Source organism: Mytilus edulis, chromosome 5 (assembly GCF_963676685.1).
Source record: "Mytilus edulis chromosome 5, xbMytEdul2.2, whole genome shotgun sequence".
Lineage (NCBI taxonomy): Eukaryota > Metazoa > Mollusca > Bivalvia > Mytilida > Mytilidae > Mytilus > Mytilus edulis.
In genome coordinates, this window is record NC_092348.1 from 52,016,866 (window position 1) to 52,037,302 (window position 20,437).

Sequence of the window (20,437 nt, forward strand, 5' to 3'; positions counted from 1 at the left end):
TACAGCAATAACGTTCAGCAAAATAAGATCTACAAATAAATTTTACATAACCAAAATAGTCAATTGACCCCTTAAGGAGTCATTGCCCTTTATAGTTAATTTTTAACATTTTTCATAAATTTTTGTAAATTTTTAGAAAATATTTTCCACTGTAATTACTGGGCCAAGTTCATTATAGATAGAGATAATTGTAGCAACAAGAATGTTCAGTAAAGTAAGATCTACAAACACATCACTATCACCAAAACACAATTATGTCATGAATTTATCCGTGTCCATTGTTTAATATACACAAGACCAAGGTGAGCGACACAGGCTCTTTAGAGCCTCTAGTTATCTTGAATACTATTATAGATAGAGATCACCTGTAAACAGCAATAATGTTCAGAAAAGTAAGATTTACAAATAAGGCAACATGACTGAAATGGTCAATTGACCCCCTTAGGAGTTATTGTCCTTTATAGTATATTTTTAACAATTTTCATAAAATTTGTAAATTTTTACTTATATTTTCCACTGAAACTACTGGGCCAAGTTCATTATAGATAGAGATAATTGTAAGCAGCAAGACTATCAGTAAAGTAAGATGTACAAACACATCACCATCACCAAAACACAATTTTGTCATGAATCTATCTGCTTCTTTTGTTTAATATTCACATAAACCAAGGTGAGCGACACAGCCTCCTTAGAGCCTCTAGTTTTTGTTTTAATTTTTATCAAATTGCAACTATGAAAATGATGTAACTGTTTTATTTTTTGTAGCTAATGCAGGAAAAACATTATTGAAACCATACTTTCATGACATTATAGAACTGTTTAAGGTATACTTAACTGCTGGTGATGAGGAAAGTGTAAGGAAATTGCAGATACAAGTGTTAGGTGAGTTCAATTACCATCTGTATTTCATTTGCCATAATTTATTCACATGTTATTTTCAGGAGACTTTAAAAGTATAATTCGAAATTTGCCAATAATTTTAGCGTAATTGGAAATTTGCCAATAACTTAAGTATAAGTAAGTATAATTCTTTGAAATTTAAACACAATGTTTGAAACCACAAAAAGGAAGGTTTTGATTTATTTTGGGTGTTATGGTCCCTTTGGTTTAGGAATAAGGGGTAAAAGCGGTCCAAATAAGCATTTTTCTAGTGTCCAGACAATAACTTGTGGAACAGTGTATATAATTGCCTGGAATTATATTACAAGTTTCCACACCACAAACGGATGGTTAGGAATGGAGTTGTGGAGTTTCTCATTTCAGATTTCAGAAATTAAAAAAAAAATTCTTCAAATATTTGTGTTGAGGCGATTAATATTCAACAGCATGTTATAGTTTATTGCTCAAAAGCAAAAACAAAAATTTGTTAAGTTTATGAAACCACATTCATTCTGTGTCAAAAACCTATGCTATGTCAACTTTTTAATCACAATCCAAATTCAGAGCTATATCAAGCTTGAATGTAGTGTCTATGATTGCTCCAACTGTTTAGGGTTCGACCTCTGCAGTCATATAAAGCTGCGCCCTGTGGAGCATCTGGTTTATCTTTAATTTCAAATAAGTATTACAATGAATCATAGCTAATACATTGATAGGATAAATGAGCCTTTTTGTTGAAAATTTACTGATGACGTCACAAACAGTACTAATTTTTATTTTCAAAGGAAAATCAATGAAAATTGGTAAATTTTTCATTGATTATTGGACAGGAAACATACAGCACATACCTCGACAAAAAAGATTTTTGAACACAATATTTGTAATTACATTTTACATGTTTAACTTGAATATTTAGTTCTTTGACGCCTGCGCTCTATTTTTCCTTGTCCTAAATTTGTTTGAAATCCCGCCAATTTTGTTAAATATCGTCAAAATCTCTTATTTTGACCTAATTTGGATGTAGAATGTTTTTAGAATAAAAATTTGACACTAATTGTTTACTTTCTCACAAGTCTTTTAGACTTTAAGACAATTTAAAACATATTTTATCTTGTACCATTCAATTTTAAAATTGGGGTCAAATATGACCCTTACCAAACTAAATTACTTCATTCAGATGAACAGAACAACCAAATATACAACTGCATAAATTTTTTTGGGTTCATATAATGCTATGATGTTGTCCTACACATTTGGTTTCTGGACAATAACTATAGTTTAAGTAAATGGATCTCTATGAAATTTTACAAAAAAGTGCAATACTATAGAAGGGAGGTTGGGATAGATTTTGGGGGTTATGGCTCAAACCATCTAGGAATTAGGAGCAAAAAAAGGTGAAAAACAAGGTTTTTTTTCTGGTTAAAGGACAATTGAGACCATTTAAAATCAGTGTAAGGGAGGTAATTCAAATCAATTTAATGAACAATGTTTGATTACCTCCCTTACACTGCTTGTAAATTGTGTTTTAAGAAATGATGATTAGCAGTAATACTATTAATATTAATTTTAGTCATGACTATGTATGTTATTTTATATTTTTAAACTTTTATGATGTATTTAAATCGTTTATCATGGTTGCCAACTCCATAAGAAATTTGAATTGAAATACTGACCATATCTTTAGGAATAAGGGAAGGAAGGGGGAGATGAAAAAATCTGGAGGGGGGACAATTTTTCTCTTTTCAGATTTCAGAAATTAAAAGAAAATTTCTTCAATAATTTTTTTGGGTGGTTAATATTCAACATCATAGTGTATTGCACAAAAGCAATAAAACGTGGTATTTATTTTTTGTTTGATGGGAGGGTTCAAATCGCAACAGAATAGTGTATTGCACAAAAGCAAAAAATTCAATATAAAACCGCTGTCCCACTAGGCCACGCTCGCACTACGATCTTTAAAAAAAATGTAAATTTCGATAATCGCAGTACGATCGTGTAGATCTCAGTAAGGTCGTATAACGGTCGTGGTGAGGTCTTCAAGATCCTTATGAGCGTGGCCAACTTTGAACATGTTCAAAACAATCGTGGTGCAGGTGTGGCGAAATCAAGTCGTAGTGAGAGCGCAGTAAGATCGTAGTAAGATCGCAAAGGTCGCTGTACAATCGTAGCGAAAGCGTGATTCTATTCGAAGATATTGTGCTACGATCTCGCAGCGACGTTATTACGACCTCATCACAACCATCACATTCGCACCGCTACCCAACTACGCTTCCACTATGACTATACCACGCCGTTCACGACTATAGTACGATTCTAGCACGCTCTGGTCGTCCTCATCACGCTCTGCTTACGACCTGACTACGTTCATACTGCGACCATCATTTTCATTGTCATTTTCACACTTGATATATAAAATCTCTCCAGGATTTGTTTATCTGTATGTAATTAGGACTTCTTGTCAATTTTCTCTAACGGCTCAATCATGCTTCTCTTTTAATATAGATTTTATCGTTAGTTTTCCTGTTTGAATGGTTTTACAATAGTAATTTTTGGGGCCCTTTATAGCTAGCTATTCGGTGTGAGTAAAGGCTCTATGTTGAAGGCCATACCTTGGCCTATAATGGTTTACTTTTATAAATTGTTACTTGGATGGATAGTTGTCTTATTGGCAATCAAACCATATCTTCCTTTATCTATTGACACATCTGGTGTTTAGGTTGGATTGGTCGGTCCGACAACTCTGCTTGATCAGAATTCGTTACTTTCAGAGCTCCCTCTGCCTCTACATCAACCCTTACCACCACGCCCACGTGTTCTAGTAGATTTTGGTGGCATGACTGTATTGTTTCCGAGAAATCTACGTAGTAATCAGAAATAGAAGGATTGGAACTGTATTGATATGGAACACAATGTTGACGTTATTGCTGAGAACGTAGTAAGATCGCGGTATGAACGTAGTAAAATTGTGGAAAGAACGTAGTATAATCGTGGAAAGAACGTGCTATAATCGCAGTAAGCGTGGTAAGATCGTCTTGCATTAAGATAACTCGTGGTATGGTCGTAGTGAGAACGTGATGAGCGTAGAAAGATCTTGATAAGCGTAGTGAGGTCGCAGAATAAGCGCGATGAGAACGTTGTATAATCGTTGCGCGATCGTTATAGAAGCGTAGTTAGGACGTAGTAGCATCGTGAAAGCAACGAAAATTTACATTTCCATGCCGCTCATACTGCAATCTCACCACGATCTGAATTTATTTAAGATCGCGGTGAGCGTGTTGCGATCGTGGTCTAGTGGGACTGGGGCTTAAATTTAAATCATATAACCAATTTGAATTTCTTTGACTTCAGTTGGTCCCTGTCTTATTTTCATATAAATCGGAGTTACTCCAGACACTTGTAAAAAACAAGAGAATCAAAGAAGCCAGATTATTTAATTTCACTTTCAGATATATTGATGATGTTCTTTCCATAAACAATCCGAACTTTTCTGATTGGGTTCCATTAATATATCCCCCAGAACTAGAGATTAAAGAAACAACAGACACGGCTTCCTCCGCCTCATTAGACTTATATCTCGAATTTGACTTACACAGTCATCTCAGTACCAGAATCTATGACAAACGAGACGATTTTAATTTTGAAATTATAAATTTCCCCCACCTTAGTAGCAATATTAACCAACTTCACCTGCATATGGGATATATATTTCCCAACTTATTCGATATTCAAGAGCTTGCAGCTCCTACTCAGACTTTGTAAAACGTCATCAGTGTCTGAGTAGAAAGTTGATGAAACAGGGGTATGTCAAAGAACGTCTCGTTCTTTTTCTAAAAAAGTTCATCGGAAGGTACCAAGACCTTGTTGATAAATATTCCGTATCAACTTCTCAAATAATACACGATGGTCTTGATGTATAGATTCTGCGTACTGATGTTGTTTATCATCTTAACAACGTGTTTTATAGTTCTTTCATTTGTCTTTGTTCTATTATTATTATTACTTTTACTGTTGAATGGTTTCATGTGATATCCGTTTCACGTGGCTCGGTACTTATACATCTCGTCAATGTGTTTGTATTGGCTTTCATTTTTTTGTGGTTTGTTTTGTATTTGCGACTTTTTGTATTTCTTTTGTTCTTATAACGTGACTCTGTACTTTAAAAGATCCCGTCAATATGATATTGTTCTATTATATGTCATTATGATATATTTCTATTATGAATTACAATATACGTTGAACCACAAACGTCAAAATCATTCAATCGCGTAGTGGAATTAACTATTTTCGGATTCTTATAAATTCTATATATAACTTTTGGACTAGTTTAAATCTCGGTCTATTTCTTAAATTTATTCTTACATACTTTTGATTTTTTAACCCTGTATGCTAACATTCCCATGAAAATTTTAAAATTGTTTGTACGCACATTGAACGACAAATTTATGTGACGTTTAAAATTTTCTGACGTCAGACACTCAAATCAATAAATGTGTTCGTAGATAGTAGATGTTTTTGTGTTCTGTTAAAGTGTTTCTTTTAAAATTGTTAAACGATGATGACTGATGTACCAAAATTTTGACTATTTTATTTATTGTGTCTGTTTATTTAACGCATCAATGTAAAAATATCGGAAATTGATGAGACTTTCATTAAAGTGAGAGGGTTAGCGCTATTGAACCAGGTTTAATCCACCATTTTCTACATTTGAAAATGCCTGTACCAAGTCAGGAATATGACAGTTCTTGTCCATTCGTTTTTGATGCGTTTTGTTATTTGATATTGCCATGTGATTATGGACTTTCCCAATTGATCTTCCTCTAAGTTCAGTATTTTTGTGATTTTACTTTTTTCAGAAACCTATTATGTGTCAAAATTTTAATTTCAATTCAAATTCAGACCGGTGTCAAGCATGAATATTGTGTCCGTTTTGGTCCCAACTTTTCAGGGTTGGACATCTGCAGTCGTATCCAGCTACATTCAGCGAAGCAATTTATTTACTTATATCTCAAAAGTTCTTCAATTTCTGTATTTTTCCTGTCTAGTATCTACAACACAAGAGTAATTTAAGATAAAAATATAGCTTTTAGAGCAAATCAGACAAGAAGTTACAGAATTCATTAGGTCAAAATTATCAGTTGAATTGATGATTTTTTAAAGGAAATTTTGTAGTTTTCGGTTATTATCTTGAATATTATTATAGATACAGATTAACTGTAAAGTAGTATATATATTGAAAAGCAAAAATTTTTATTTGTGAATAATGTAAAAAAAAACATTACAGGTGAGTGATTCAGGCTCTTGAGAGCCACTTGTTTTTATACGACTGCAAAACATTTTTGCGTTGTATAATGGTATGGTGTTGTCGATGAGGGGCCCAAATAAGTATTTTTCTTGGTTTTTGCACAATAACTTTAGTTTAAGTGTATTCAGAATTTTAATATTTTGTCCCGTTTTCTAAATTGGTCTACATTAAGGTCCAAAGTGTCCAAAATTAAGTTAAGTTTGATTTTATCAAAAATTGAATTGTTCGGGTTCTTTGATATGCTGGATCTAACCATATGTATTTAGATTTTTGATATTTAGGACCAGTTATCAAATTGGTCTAAAGGGTTCAAAATTGAATTTTATTAGATTTCTTAAAAAATTGAATTCTTTGGGTTCTTTGATATGGTGAATCTTACCATGTATTTTGATTTTTGATATTGGACCATAATAGGTAAGTTTCCTATTTAAAAGTTTTTTAGTTTTTATACGACCGCAAAATTTTTGGCGTCGTAACTATAATTTTAGTATAAGTGAATAGAAATCTATGAAATTTAAAAGTTATGACCACAAAAGGAAGGTTGGGATTGATTTTGGAAGTTTTGGTCCCAACAGTTTAAGAATTAGGGTCCAAAAAAGGGTCCAATAAGCATTTTTCTTGGTTTTCGCACAATAACTCTAGTATAAGAAAATAGAAATCTATGAAATTTTAACACAAGGTTTATGACCACAAAAGATAGGTTGGGATTGATTTTGGGAGTTTTGGTACCGACAGTTTAGGAATTGGGGGCTAAAAAAGGGCCAAAATAAGCATTTTTCTTGGTTTTCGCACAATAGCTGTAGTATAGGTAAATAGAAATCTATGAAATATAAACACAAGGTTTATAACCACAAAAGGAAGGTTGGGATTGATTTTGGAAGGTTTGGTTCCAACAGTTTAGGAATTGGGGGCCAAAAGGGTCCAAAATTAAACTTCGTTTGATTTCATTAGAAATTTTTTGATATACCGAATCCAACTGTGTATTTAGATTGTTAATTTTTGGTCCCGTTTTCAAATTGGTCTACATTAAGTTCCAAAGGACATAAATTAAACTTAGTTTGATTTGAACAAAAAATGAATTCTTGGGTTTCTTTGATATGTTGAATCTAAACATGTACTTAGTTTTTAGCTCACCTGGCCCGAAGTCATCACTTGGAGTCCATCGTCCGGCGTTTTCCGTCGTCGCCGTCGTTAACATTTTACATTTTGAACTTCTTCTAGAGAACCACTGAATGGAATGAAACCAAACATGGCATGAATGTTCCTTATGAGGTGCTGACCAAGTGTTGTTACTTTGTAGCCGATCCATCATCCAAGATGGCCGCCAGCAGGGGACTAAGTTTCACATAGGATCTTAGGGTGCAATCAACAGTTTTTTTTCTATGACGTCACATTTTGAGGGACCATGCATAAGTGACCCTTAGTTGTGGACTGATTAATAAAGATACTTACAAGTATAAAACTAGATATCACTGAAATCAGAATGTTCTCTAGTTTATAATGAAATAAAAATAATGTGTACTTTAAATATATTAAAAATATTCCATCCAATGACATGGGGAAAAAAAGGTCTAATTTGAACATAAAAAACTTGAAACCAGGTCATGTGCACACCCATGAAGACATGATCCATGCACATTTTACATAATCAAAACTGTATGAAATTTGTAGGTTTTTACCTGGCCTTTCAAAAAAAATCTTGTTTCAGGGTTCGGTTTCCTGCTCCGAAAAGAGCTACAGTGGCTGCAAATAAGTTTTCAATTTTCACTGCCAAAAAAACAGGATGTTTACAGTGTTGTCTCCCCTTAAAACATGTAAAGTTAATATAATTTTTAAAATTATTTCAATCATTCAACCTGTTTTAATTGAAAGCTAATTAACTAATTTTTACAATCAAATACAAAAAACATGATACTTTTTTCTCCAATTGAGTAAATAAACAGGGGTTTCCCTCCATGGTTATTTTTAGTCGGGGAATAACCCCTAGTTTTTTATACGAAACTGTTTATAGCACCCTTATGGGAAATGCATACAAATGACTTCTTTTAGAGAACCACTGAATGGAATGAAACCAAACATGGCATGAATGTTCCTTATGAGGTGCTGACCATGTGTTGTTACTTTGTAGCCGATCAATCATCCAAGATGGCCGCTGGCGGGGGACTTAGTTTAACATAGGACCCTATGGAAAATGCATACAAATGACTTCTTTTAGAGAACCACTGAATGGAATGAAACCAGACATAGTATGAATGTTCCCGATGAGGTGATGACCAAGTGTTGTTACTTTGTAGCCGATCCATCATCCAAGATGGGCGCCAGGGGGGGACTTAGTTTAACATAGGACCCAATGGGAAATACATACAAATGTCTTCTTTTAGAGAGCCACTGAATGGAATGACACCAAACATAGCATGAATTTTCCTTATGAGGTGCTGACCAAGTGTTGTCACTTTGTAGCCGATCTGTCATCCAAGATGGCTGCCAGCAGGGGACTTGGTTTAACATAGGACCCTATGGGAAATTCATACAAATGACTTCTTTTAGAAAACCACTGAAAGGAATGAAACCAAACATAGTATGAATGTTCCTTATGAGGCGATGACCAAGTGTTCTTACTGTGTAGCCGATCCGTCATCCAATATGGCCACCAGCGGGGGACTTAGTTTAACATAGGACCCAATGGGAAATGCATAGAAATGACTTCATTATGAGAGAACCACTGAATGGAATGAAACCAAACATAGTATGAATGTTCCTTATGAGGTGCTGGCCAAGTGTTGTTACTTTGTAGCCAAATTTTATCTTTTTTTTATATGATTTCAAAAACCAAAGTAGAGTCAGGTGATCGATACAGTCTCTTAAGAGCCTCTAGTTTGATTATGGGTCCAGTTTTCAAGTTGGTCAAAATTAGGGTCAAAAATTAAACTTTGTTCGATTTCAATAAATATATTGGATTCTTCGATATGCTGAATCTAACCATGTATTTAGATTCATGATATTTGGGCCCGGTTATCAAATTGGTCCACAGTGAGGTCTAAAGGGTCCAAAATTGAACTTTAATTGATTTCATCAAAAATTGAATTATTGGGCTTCTTTGATATGCTGAATCTAACCATGTATTTAGATTTTGGATATTGGAATACCACAAAGGGATGGTAAGAATTGTCTTTGGGAGTTATGGCTCAAACCGTTGAGGAATAAGGTGCAAAAAATGGTGGAAAAGGGTTTCCAGGTTAATGGACAATTACTTAAGTACAAAACATAATTTAAAAGCAGTGTAAGGTTGGTAATTGAAACTCATTTGAATATCTCACCTAAACTGCTTTTAAATTATCTATATTGGAAATTTGCCAAAAACTTTATCATTAATAAATTTCTTCAAACATTTTTTTTTTTGAGAGGATTAATATTCAACAGCAAAGTGAATTGCTCAGCTCAAAAGCCAAAAAAAAAATGTTTAAGTTCATTAGACCACATTCATTCTGTGTCAGAAACCTATGCTGTGTCAACTATTTAATCACAATCCAAATTCAGAGCTGTATCAAGCTTGAATGTTGTGTCAAAACTTGCCCCAACTGTTCAGGGTTCGACAGTTGTATAAAGCTGCGCCCTGATTTTGAAGATATTGATTTAAGTTGACGAGTTACAGAACAAGATCGAATTTTGTTCTGGTCTGATCATTTTGTGCAGAGTTATGGTCCTTTGTCTTAGAAAATTCACTAAAATAACCAGTTTTCCACACTTTTTTTCGTCATACCTAAAGATATTGATTTGAAAATTGGTATTCTTTTATCATGACAAGTTACAGATCATGATCAAATTTTGTTCTGGTCTGATGATTTTGTGCCGAGTTATATTACTTGGAATTAGAAACTTAAATAACAATTTTCAACACTTTTTTTTCGTTGTGCTTAAAGATATTGACTTGATATTTGTTATATAGTTAACACCATGACAATTTATAGATCAAGGTAGAATTTTGTTCCAAAACAGTGAATAATTAACCTGAAGGAGACTTTGTATTCCATGCAAATACTTACATGTTATCAATATAAAAACCAACAGTAAGGCTTAGACCAAAATAAATCGATACGTTAAATACTTTTTTCAGATACATTAGCTGTGATCGCCAGATCAATAGGAAACGAAACTTTTATGCCATTAGCACAAGACTCTGCAGTTTTAGGTATAAGTTTGTTGGAAACAGTTGATGATCCTGATCTTAGAAGATGTGTGTAAGTAGTAAACTTTTAAACTAAATGGGAATACATGTATATGATTAAAAAAAAATCACCCTAATATACTGTTTTCTTTGTTATACATGTACCTTCTTCTTTAAAACAGTAAAAGATATTGATTTATTCTTGTTTTCGAAATAAAGTATTTTATAGAATTTATTTCTCTTAAACACCCTATTCATAGAGGATTTTGAAATCCATTGTAGAAAATTGAAATCACAAGCAAAGTTCAAGGTTATTTCCTAAATTTGGAAAATGCTATCAAATAACCAAAACATACCTAAGTAACCAGTATATAATTTTAAAAGTTGACATTATATTGAACATGATTAAGGTTGGTGTGAGCTAGGACAACTTCTCTGTGAAACTTTTCTTAAACCAAAAAATTAACCTGATAAGGGACAGACTAAAAGACAGACATGCATACTAAAAAACCATATTGTCTCTCTACTGTCACATGAAGGCCATAAAAACCGTTTGTGCCGAAATTTCAAAACTTCATGGTAGAAGTGAAGGTGTAAACAAAGATATTGTAATTAATAACATAAACGATACCAATTTTTCTGCACTAAAAGTGCATTTCAACAATCAAGTCTCTTCAATAATGCTTGAGACTAAAATATTTGAAAATCTAAAGCTTATTAAAAGGATGAAGATATATAAACCAAAAAGAAAAAAAAAGTATAGCCAAAATCGGGCAAGAAATCAGAGCTTTGTATGAGGGAGATACCTTCCCTCATTTTAAATAATTTCAAAAATTTTGTAATAGCAACTTTTGATAACACAAAATCTGTATTTTCATGCCAATATAATACCATTCAGTTCTCTTTGTGTCTTCAAGAGTTGGTGTCTTTGGCTGTATTTTCTTGGCTAGTTTTTGTGGTATTTTCTCTTTTCCCCCTTTGATATTTGATATGTTGTTGTCTTTTCTAAGGTGTAATATGTGGTGTCAACAGAAATTGTGTGTTAAAGTAATAGATGTATGACTTCTGTATGTAGACCTGTGTTGATGCTAGCAACAGTTGTATAATGCCTGTTATTGTTACGTCGTGTGATTTTCTGTGGTGAAATGTTTGGGAACTAGTGTTTCCACGTGTTTCCTTGTTGTTTTTGGAAAATTGTATAGATTGACAGAACTTATTATAGAAAAAACGATTAACAAGATGTACAAAGAAGTCAACTATATATATATGTCATCATAGTTGACATCTTAAGTTGACTCCTTATTACTGTTATTGCTCTATAATGACAATTTTTACCATTTTTTTTAAATTTTATAAGACTTCGGTCATGTTATGCTATGATGTTTGCGTATTGTTCAGAAGATATTTGGTTTTCAGACAATAACTTGAGTATAAGTGTATGGACCTCTATGAAATTGTACTACGTGGTTCCATACCACAAAAGGTAGGTAGGATTTGATTTCAGTGGTTACAGTCCTTACTTAGGAATAAGGATAATAAACGGTCCAAGGGAGCTTTTCTTTTCACTTAAGCGTCTGAAGCCTTTTGGCAGGTGATATGAGTGCATATTTAGTACAATTAAAGTGTGATTTTCGATTGTTTTGTAGTTCTTGGATTTACATTTACTTGTTGTCTGAATAACTTTGGATATGTGTCATACATTAACAATTCATTTATTATAATAATACGATAATAACACTTTATACTTGAAAATACTGATGGATTCAGTTGAGGATTATGGTAAGCAATGAGTTAAACCAGGGTTTCCGCTGGCGGTCGCCATTTTTGCAATTTGCGAAAAAATAATAATAATTGTGTCAACTAAAAGTCATTGACGAAAGAAATATTTATAGCGATTAATTTTCCTCCATCTTGTTTATTTGCTTTTTTCGGATTTCTCGGACTTTACCTGATCAGACAATACTCGGAATTCACCTTGAACTCGTTAAGATTTTGACAGGATTTTGACAGAAAATCAATAATCAGCTGGTTACATTTTATAGCTATCGACAACAAAGGACTAATTAATAAAGGTGTTGATTGTATTCTTTGACAAAATGATATGGTTAAATGGCGTCTGTCACTTATCACATAAAGGATTTATTAACCACTTTGCGACGCACGTTTTTGAAGCAAACTTTTTACGTCTCCTCTCCTTATTTTAATCATAGTCAAGAAAAGAAAACTGTTGTTATGTCGAAAAATGTTCAGAAGCAAGAAAAATCTGATTAAAAACTTTATCCTTTGACTTTGATATCGATAATTGATTTCAGAGGGTCGTTTCAGTGACACACGTGTTTCAAGCTTAGTTTTACTTCTCAACTTTTTCATTTACGATGGTCTAGAAAAGAAAACTGTCGTTATGAAGATACATCTTCAAAAGGTTGAGAACAACCCCTCGAATGAGAGTAACCCTTCAATGTAATGACTACACCTTACATTAGGGATCAATTTTAAGTGATAAAATCTTTTGCTTTGTTGTAAAAACCACTTCTTAGTACAAAAAGGGCACATATTTTTATTTTGAAGAAACTTTCCCAAAGAACTGTACATCTTTCTAGTATAATATTGTCATAACATATCCAAGAATTTTGTTATATTCTGGGACTTTTATCTTCTTTATTATTTTAGTAAATGGCCCCCTTCTTTTAGAAAAGTTGTTCAAAATATAATCAATTTTCCCCCTTCTAAGTTAAAAATAAAGTTCTTTTTTTTAAAAGTAAATGTTTATTAGTGTTTCTTCATTTCAATGAATACTCTAAGACAAGTTTGAAACAACAATGCAGCAAACTGATCTTATTTAGGTGTGTGTTTAGGGGGATAGCATAGAAAAAAGGGAAAATTTTAAACGAAAATTTTTTTTTATATTACTTGGCGAAAAAGATAATAAAGTGGCGAAAAATAAATTGATTTGGCGAAAGAGGTGGCGAAAAAAATAAGTGACCCAGGGGAAACCCTAGGTTAAAAGATAGCAAGAACCTGTAGATACTCTTACCCGCAGTGTGGGAACGGAACTGTACGGTTTTCTACTAATTTGGTCATTCGGGAGACTGTCAAGCGGTGCTCCGACATTTGCAAAATAACAAGTTGTTTGATGGAAACTTTGACGAACTCTTATGTTCCTATATGACGTTTCTGCTTCAAGTTTTGATAGCTAAAACATTCTATATATAAATATGAACCAATAAAATAATAAGAAAGGTATATGCATCCAAACGTTTTCCTTAGAATGGTGGAGCTCCGTGTAAAACGATCAAAACTGTCACACAACAGCGATCAAAAATGTCAAATAAACATCGAAAATCAATGTTTGCTACCTGAATTTTCACATGTACCTTTTCTAATATATATCCCAAGAGAAAATAAATCTGGAATTCCACTGGAATCCCGACTGGAATTTTGATGGGATTCCAAGTGGGATCCCACCTAATTCCACCGGGATAAAATTTCAGGAATCCCGCCTAAAATCCGGGAATTCCGATGTAAATCCCGGTTGAAATATACTGGGATGCCACTGGGATATGGTGGAATTTCAATTGGGATCCCACTGGGATAAAATTTCGGGATTCCCGCAAAAAAAAGCGGGATCCCGCTGAAATGTTCTGGGATAAAATTTCGGGATTCCCATAAAAGAAGCGGGATCCCGATGTAAATCCTAGTAGAAATATACTGGGATTTTGATTGGAATATACTGGGATTCCCAGGAAAAAAGCGGGATCCCAAAAATAAATCCCAGCAGGTATACATGCACCAATCAAATTGCACTGCCACTGGGATTCCTGGGTTATTTATGCTAAAGGATACATGTCATGTTTTCTTTCTGTTAATTAATTTGCTGTCTCTGTACTTCCAACTAGTATTGCTGAGTAAATTATGGTAACTGAAATATCTGCATGCAATCTGTTCCGTTGGCAGCTCCATTTAAAAATATCATTAAATCCCCTATAAGTATAAAAAAAATCCACAAAGAATCATTTGTTCAATACGTTTTGAAGCAACAAATTTAATAGAAATATTATTGCATGTTTATACAGTAGATTGGAAGCTAGTCCAAATAATTATGAAGTCTTGGAAGGCTATTTTAATTTTTTTGGCAAATTAATTACCCTCCCCCTTTTTTCATCCCCTGAAGATAAATAACTAGCGACTTATTTTCACCAAATAAACATACACACAACTCAATTAAATTTTTACATACCTACTAGTTATGCCTGTTATGTGACAACAAGTTTATTCATTGTATGTATGTTAAAAATAAATATATTTTCAGTTTATGCTTTCAGACTTTCTGATGTTGATTTTACTCAAATAAAAACCATAAAAATCAGAGTTCCTCAATAAATTATTTTTATAATCATTATATACACATATACACATGTTAAATTAAATTATTAATGCACTTATCTGAAAACATCTGCATCGTTGGTCCTCCATAATCAGCGTAATCATATTTTGATGACGTTTTTACCAGTACACTAACGTCGAGGTGACAATCTCGCCCCAAATTAGAATGAAATTCAAAACAGTGTGGCTGTGGCCATTGATTGACACATTAAATTCATCCATTGACTGGGACAATTTAGGTGAACGTTTGTATGTAACGACCACTGCTCACTATGTACTTTTTAAAGACACTTAAACTATGGGGTCACCAAAGGTTCTCAACACCTTAATAAAGTAATAAAGAAATAACACGATGTTTTGATTAATATCAATTATATAAATCAAAACATAAAGGTTATTCCTGATTAATTTTTCGAATTATTTTATTATTAAAGGCGTTAAGAAACCTTTGGTGACCCCACAGTTTAAATGTCTATCGTAGGTACGTCGTGAACAGTGGTCGTTACAGACAAACGTTCACGTAAATTGTCCCAGTCAATGGATGAATTTAATGTGTCAATCAATGTCAACAGCCACACTGTTTTGAATTTCATTCTATATCGGCCAGAAGTTGATCTTTTCCGTAACGGTATTATAAATAAATTAAGGGTATCGCTTAAAAGTGTTATTTACTGGCCAGTTTGTACTAAATATAAGAAAAAAATACTTTATTAATCGGCACATGGTGCACGCGGATAAGTTAGAGGCCGCATTATTTAGGACAGTATTTTCTAGGGTCGAATTCGAACTGTTCAGTACAATTCAAAACAAAGCACGCGGTGATGATTTTTTTTACATTTTACATAAGTTGAGAAACCAACGTTTTACGATGTCAATCATTATATTATCATTGATGCCGGACGACAACTAATAGAAACACACTTATGGGAACTTGGGGAATATCAGAAACGCCCAAGCTTGTCTGGCAAAATACCCGTTGACGTTTCTCGGACGCCTTGCCATTTTTAACGCGAAAATCTGACTTACAAACATCTGTCAAACTGAATATTAAGTGACACTTAAAAGTGATTGGCTTTAACTGACAGCTTTGGTGTCATACACATTGTTGATTAACACCAATTACCGATATTACCTGTACTTGATGTCATCAGAGACATATATGTATACACAAACAAAACACTTACATATTTTCAACAACATAATTATGGTTCATGCAATTTCCCGTTTTAACTAGACTGGGATCCCAACTTCAAACAGTTATCCCGATTGGGATCCCGGCTTTAAACAGTTCCGATTGGGATCCCAGCTTCATACAGTTACCCCGATTGGGATCCCAGTGTCCGATATTTATCCCGTTTCATCTAGACTGAAATCCCGGCATCAGACAGTTATCCCGAATGGGATCCCAGTTTTAAATATTTATCCCGAATGGGATCTCGACTCCAGATGCTTATCCCGGCTTATCCCGACAATTTCACCGGGATTGCATTGAGATCCCGATGGATCCCGTTTTCCTTTTCTCTTGGGATAGTCTTACCTGTCTGAAAGTTTCACAGCCATCGTCCCAGTAGAAATCTAAATATATTCATTTTCTCCATGTCGGATATTTTTATTGACTGTACAATCGCTTGCAAGTTTACTGTAATATCACTTGGAGCCTTCCTGTATAATCGCTTGGAGGTTTTCCTGTAGAATTGCTTGGCCAAATTTATAAAATTGCATCGCATTGGTTGTTTCTTGCTGTCCTATCAAATTCATCTATGGTATTTGAAGTGAAAATAAGCATAAAATCAATCATTTTTTGACAATTAAGATTCTATCAAGGAACCCTTTTAAGGTGACTATATCAAAGACAAAAACAAAATGTGTACAATAGATATAAAAAAAGAAGGTGTGGCATGATTGTCAAAGAGACAACTCTCCGCAAGAGACCAAAATGACACAGAAATTACCAACTATAGGTCACCGTACGGTCGTCAACAAATTTCAAAGCTCATACCGCATAGTCAGCTATAAAATGCCCCGAAATAACAATGTAAAACAAGAAAACTAACGGCTTATTTATGTACAAAAAATGAACGAAAAACAAATATGTCACACATAAACACACAACCACTGGATAAGTATACAAGACGAAAAGAAAAGGACAGTACAAAATATGTTAAGAATCTAATCTAAAATGAAAATGAAAATAATCCTCGTACAAAATAAATATTTATATATACCGAAAAGGTGACTAGATTCTTTGGAAAGGTAATTAGCATATTTTGAATTTTACTTAACATATTATTTACCAGCAATTTAAAAAATAATAATAATACATATTTGAACAATACAACAAAGAATTTTTCATCACTGGATCGGGATATTGTAAATTGATATGTACTATAGTTTGTTTGATTTTCCATTGAAAAAGTGTGAGGGTATCGACACATACACCAAAGTTCCATATCGACCCTCTGATTGGTTTACCAGAAGATTGAAAATGGTCATGTGGTGTATGTTAGATATCTCACACTTTTAGCCAGAAACTACAATGTAACACATTTTCTTTCCTGTGATATCAGTTGTTAACTTTGATACATGTAATTTACCAAATAAAAAAGTGATTGGCTATGTGTAGACCCACAGCTTTCTCGTGAAATTTAGCTCCTCCTATGGTGTATCTATACATACCCAACACTTTTTTGTGTGTGGGCGGTCGGGCGGGCGGCAATCAAATGTTGTCCGTGTATTAATTCATGAACCGTTCAGCCAAAGCTTTTTAAATTTTTATATGTTGTTACTGACAACTAAATGAAGGTCAAGTTCAATAATGACGATTTTGACTTTTACCGTTCAGGAGTTATGGTTCTTGAAAGATTGAAAAATGGAGTTTCCCGTTGTGTCCGTGCATTTACGCATTAACTGTTCTACCAAAGCCTCCCAATTTTTAATATGTTGTGACTGATGACAAAATAGAGGTCAAGTTAAATAATGACGATTTTGACTTTCACCGTTCAGGAGTTATGGTTCTTGAAAGATTGAAAAATGGTGTTTCCAGTCGTGTCCGTGCATTTTCTCATGAACCATTCAACCAAAGCTTTTGAAATTTTTATATGTTGTTACTGATGACAAAATAGAGGTCAAGTTCAATAATGACGATTTTGACTTTTACCGTTCAGGCGTTATGGTTCTTGAAAGATTGTAAAATGGCGTTTCCATTCACGTTGTTGCATTTACTCATGAACCATTCAATCTAAGCTTTTCAAATTTTAATATGTTGATACTGATGACAAAATGGAGGTCAAATTTGATATTGACGATTTTCACTTTCACCATTCATCAGTAATGGTTCTTGTGATATTGCCAGGACACAAATAAATATTAATAAATCCGGTTTGCTGTCGTTGTGACAGCCTCTTGTAATTTGGTTACTATAACAAGGAATTCGAATGTGGAATGCTGGTAGCTAACCACTGATCCAAGAAAATACACGTATATGTCAATAAACATGATATTAAAATAAGAAGATGTGGTATAATTTGTAATGAGATGTCTGTTTATTACAAGCTATAGCTACTGCTAGAAAAAGCTCCAGAAAAATTAAATTTTATCAAGGATGGGAGAGGACCTGTTATCTGAAAGACAGAGAAAACACAAAATCCTTCAACATGATTTTTTTTTATATCAATGTCACGATTCAGGAACTTTTCAATGTTCCCAACTATAGCATCTGACAAACGAACGAAACAGTTGTTTTTTTTAGTAAGAACAACATTTTTATCCAACCACATTTATATTCTCAATATAAAAATTGGGAGATGTGATATGATTGTCAAAATTCAAAAAATAAATGGATTTAAGCAATTATAGTCGGCTATAAAAGGTCCCGACATGAAAAATAAGAATCAATACCTTTTGAATTTAACTGACAGCTTAATTCATAATAAATCATTTTACGAAAAACATATATGACAGACATGAACCAACGACAACCACTGAACTACGAACTCTTGACTTGAAACAGGTACATAAAGAATTTTGCGGGGTTAAAATTGTCTGTGTGCGCTTATTTCTCCCCAAAACTAGCACAGCACAAGACCAAAATATAAAAAATCAGATGAATGATCGGATCATCATACTATCATTGCCGATATCAGACCAGATGGGGTTCTGCATAAGGGGAATCCGAACCACGGAACACCCTGATACGTCCACAAAATGAAAAAAAAATCGGAAAAATGGGATTTCAACCACCAAAACTCCCTCTCCCCGCTAATGCAGGCTGCATCCATTAAAATAAAAGCTTCAAAAATTCATTAACACTTTTGAGTGTGTAATTTAGGTTTAAAAAAAATGAAAACAATACCAAATAATTAACTGTTATTAATAGTAACAGAAAAAGGAGAGAAAAATCATGCCAGACATATATTGTATTGGATTGCAGTAGTTTTAATCTACTATTAAACGAGAAGACCTCATTTTGGGTGTCGCTTCTCTTCTTTCCACAATAAATTAATCAACACGCCTCTGTGTCCTATAGGTACAGTGCATAGTCGCATTTGTCATCCATTCATATGATTATTCAGATTGAGTTATTTTGGGAGAGAATCGAGAAAAAGGGCATCCGGATATTGTCCCGTCATTGGACAAAATTTTAAGTCAGATTATACTTCCGGTTTGCGTTTTTCTGTATACTTTGAACATACATATACTACGAATAAAGTGTATTTTCAGAATTCTATCTGCTATCATTTTCAAGTTTACTATCTACGGTGGTCACAGAGTTTATTAAATAGAGAGGGTCTGTATACTATATCAATGACCACCATGGATCGATTAGAAAACTTAGAATTGAAAGTAAATACACTTTATTTATATAGTGAATGTTCATAATATACAGATAAGCGCTAAAATTATTCATGTGCACTTTTGATACCTTTTCTGAAATTCTCCAGTCATTAAATCTTTTACAAAATTCATTGATTACAAAAAAAAAGAAGATGTGGTATGATTGCCATGTTGACAACTCTCCACAAGAGACCAAAATGACACAGAAATTAACAACTATAGGTCATCGTACGGCCTTCAACAACGAGCAAAGACCATACCGCATACTCAGCTTTAAAAGGCACCGAAATGAAAATGTAAAACAATTCAAACGAGAAAACTAGCGGCCTTATTTATTTACAAAAAATGAACGAAAAACAAATATGTAACGCATAAACAAACGGCAACCACTGAAGTACAGGCTCCTTACTTAAATGTTCATAACATACTAAATGTATATTCATATTGAAATTGATAGAAAACCACACATTGGGTATTTTGGAAATAAAGGAGGAGGGATTCCTGTCCTCAATAACCTATGATTTATGATAATTTTGCTGAAATTCTCCAGTCATTCAATATTTCACAAAATTCTTCCAACAACACTTTACATACTTTAAACTACGCTCTGAATGCCCGCGATTTCGCGGGTGTGTTCTAGTAAATATTTATATGAAAAAAGTATCATGGAAAACATAAACTGATCATGAATGTGGCAGAAGAGATAGTAGTAAGCATTATTAATCTACTTAAGAGTTATAACTAGTCATATGCCACTAGAAACTATTACAGCAAAATGCAATGAGTGTGTAGGAAAAAGTCAATACCTTTGACTAGCTTGCTTGCTAGCTGGACCGTGAAGTCCTTCCGGAGTAGTCTAGTTGGCCAAACGATGA

General features: G+C 33.6%; 1 protein-coding gene across 3 annotated transcripts in view; it reads left to right on the top strand.

Annotated features, from left to right (window-relative positions):
- LOC139525464 (importin-4-like) overlaps positions 1-20,437 on the top strand; it is a 371,591-nt gene that overhangs the window by 234,178 nt on the left and 116,976 nt on the right. For all 3 annotated transcript variants that reach the window (XM_071320816.1, XM_071320818.1, XM_071320817.1), the window contains 2 exons: positions 766-882; positions 10,296-10,419. In XM_071320816.1, coding sequence (XP_071176917.1) covers positions 766-882; positions 10,296-10,419 — 241 coding nt within the window. The remainder of the gene's footprint in view (positions 1-765; positions 883-10,295; positions 10,420-20,437) is intronic.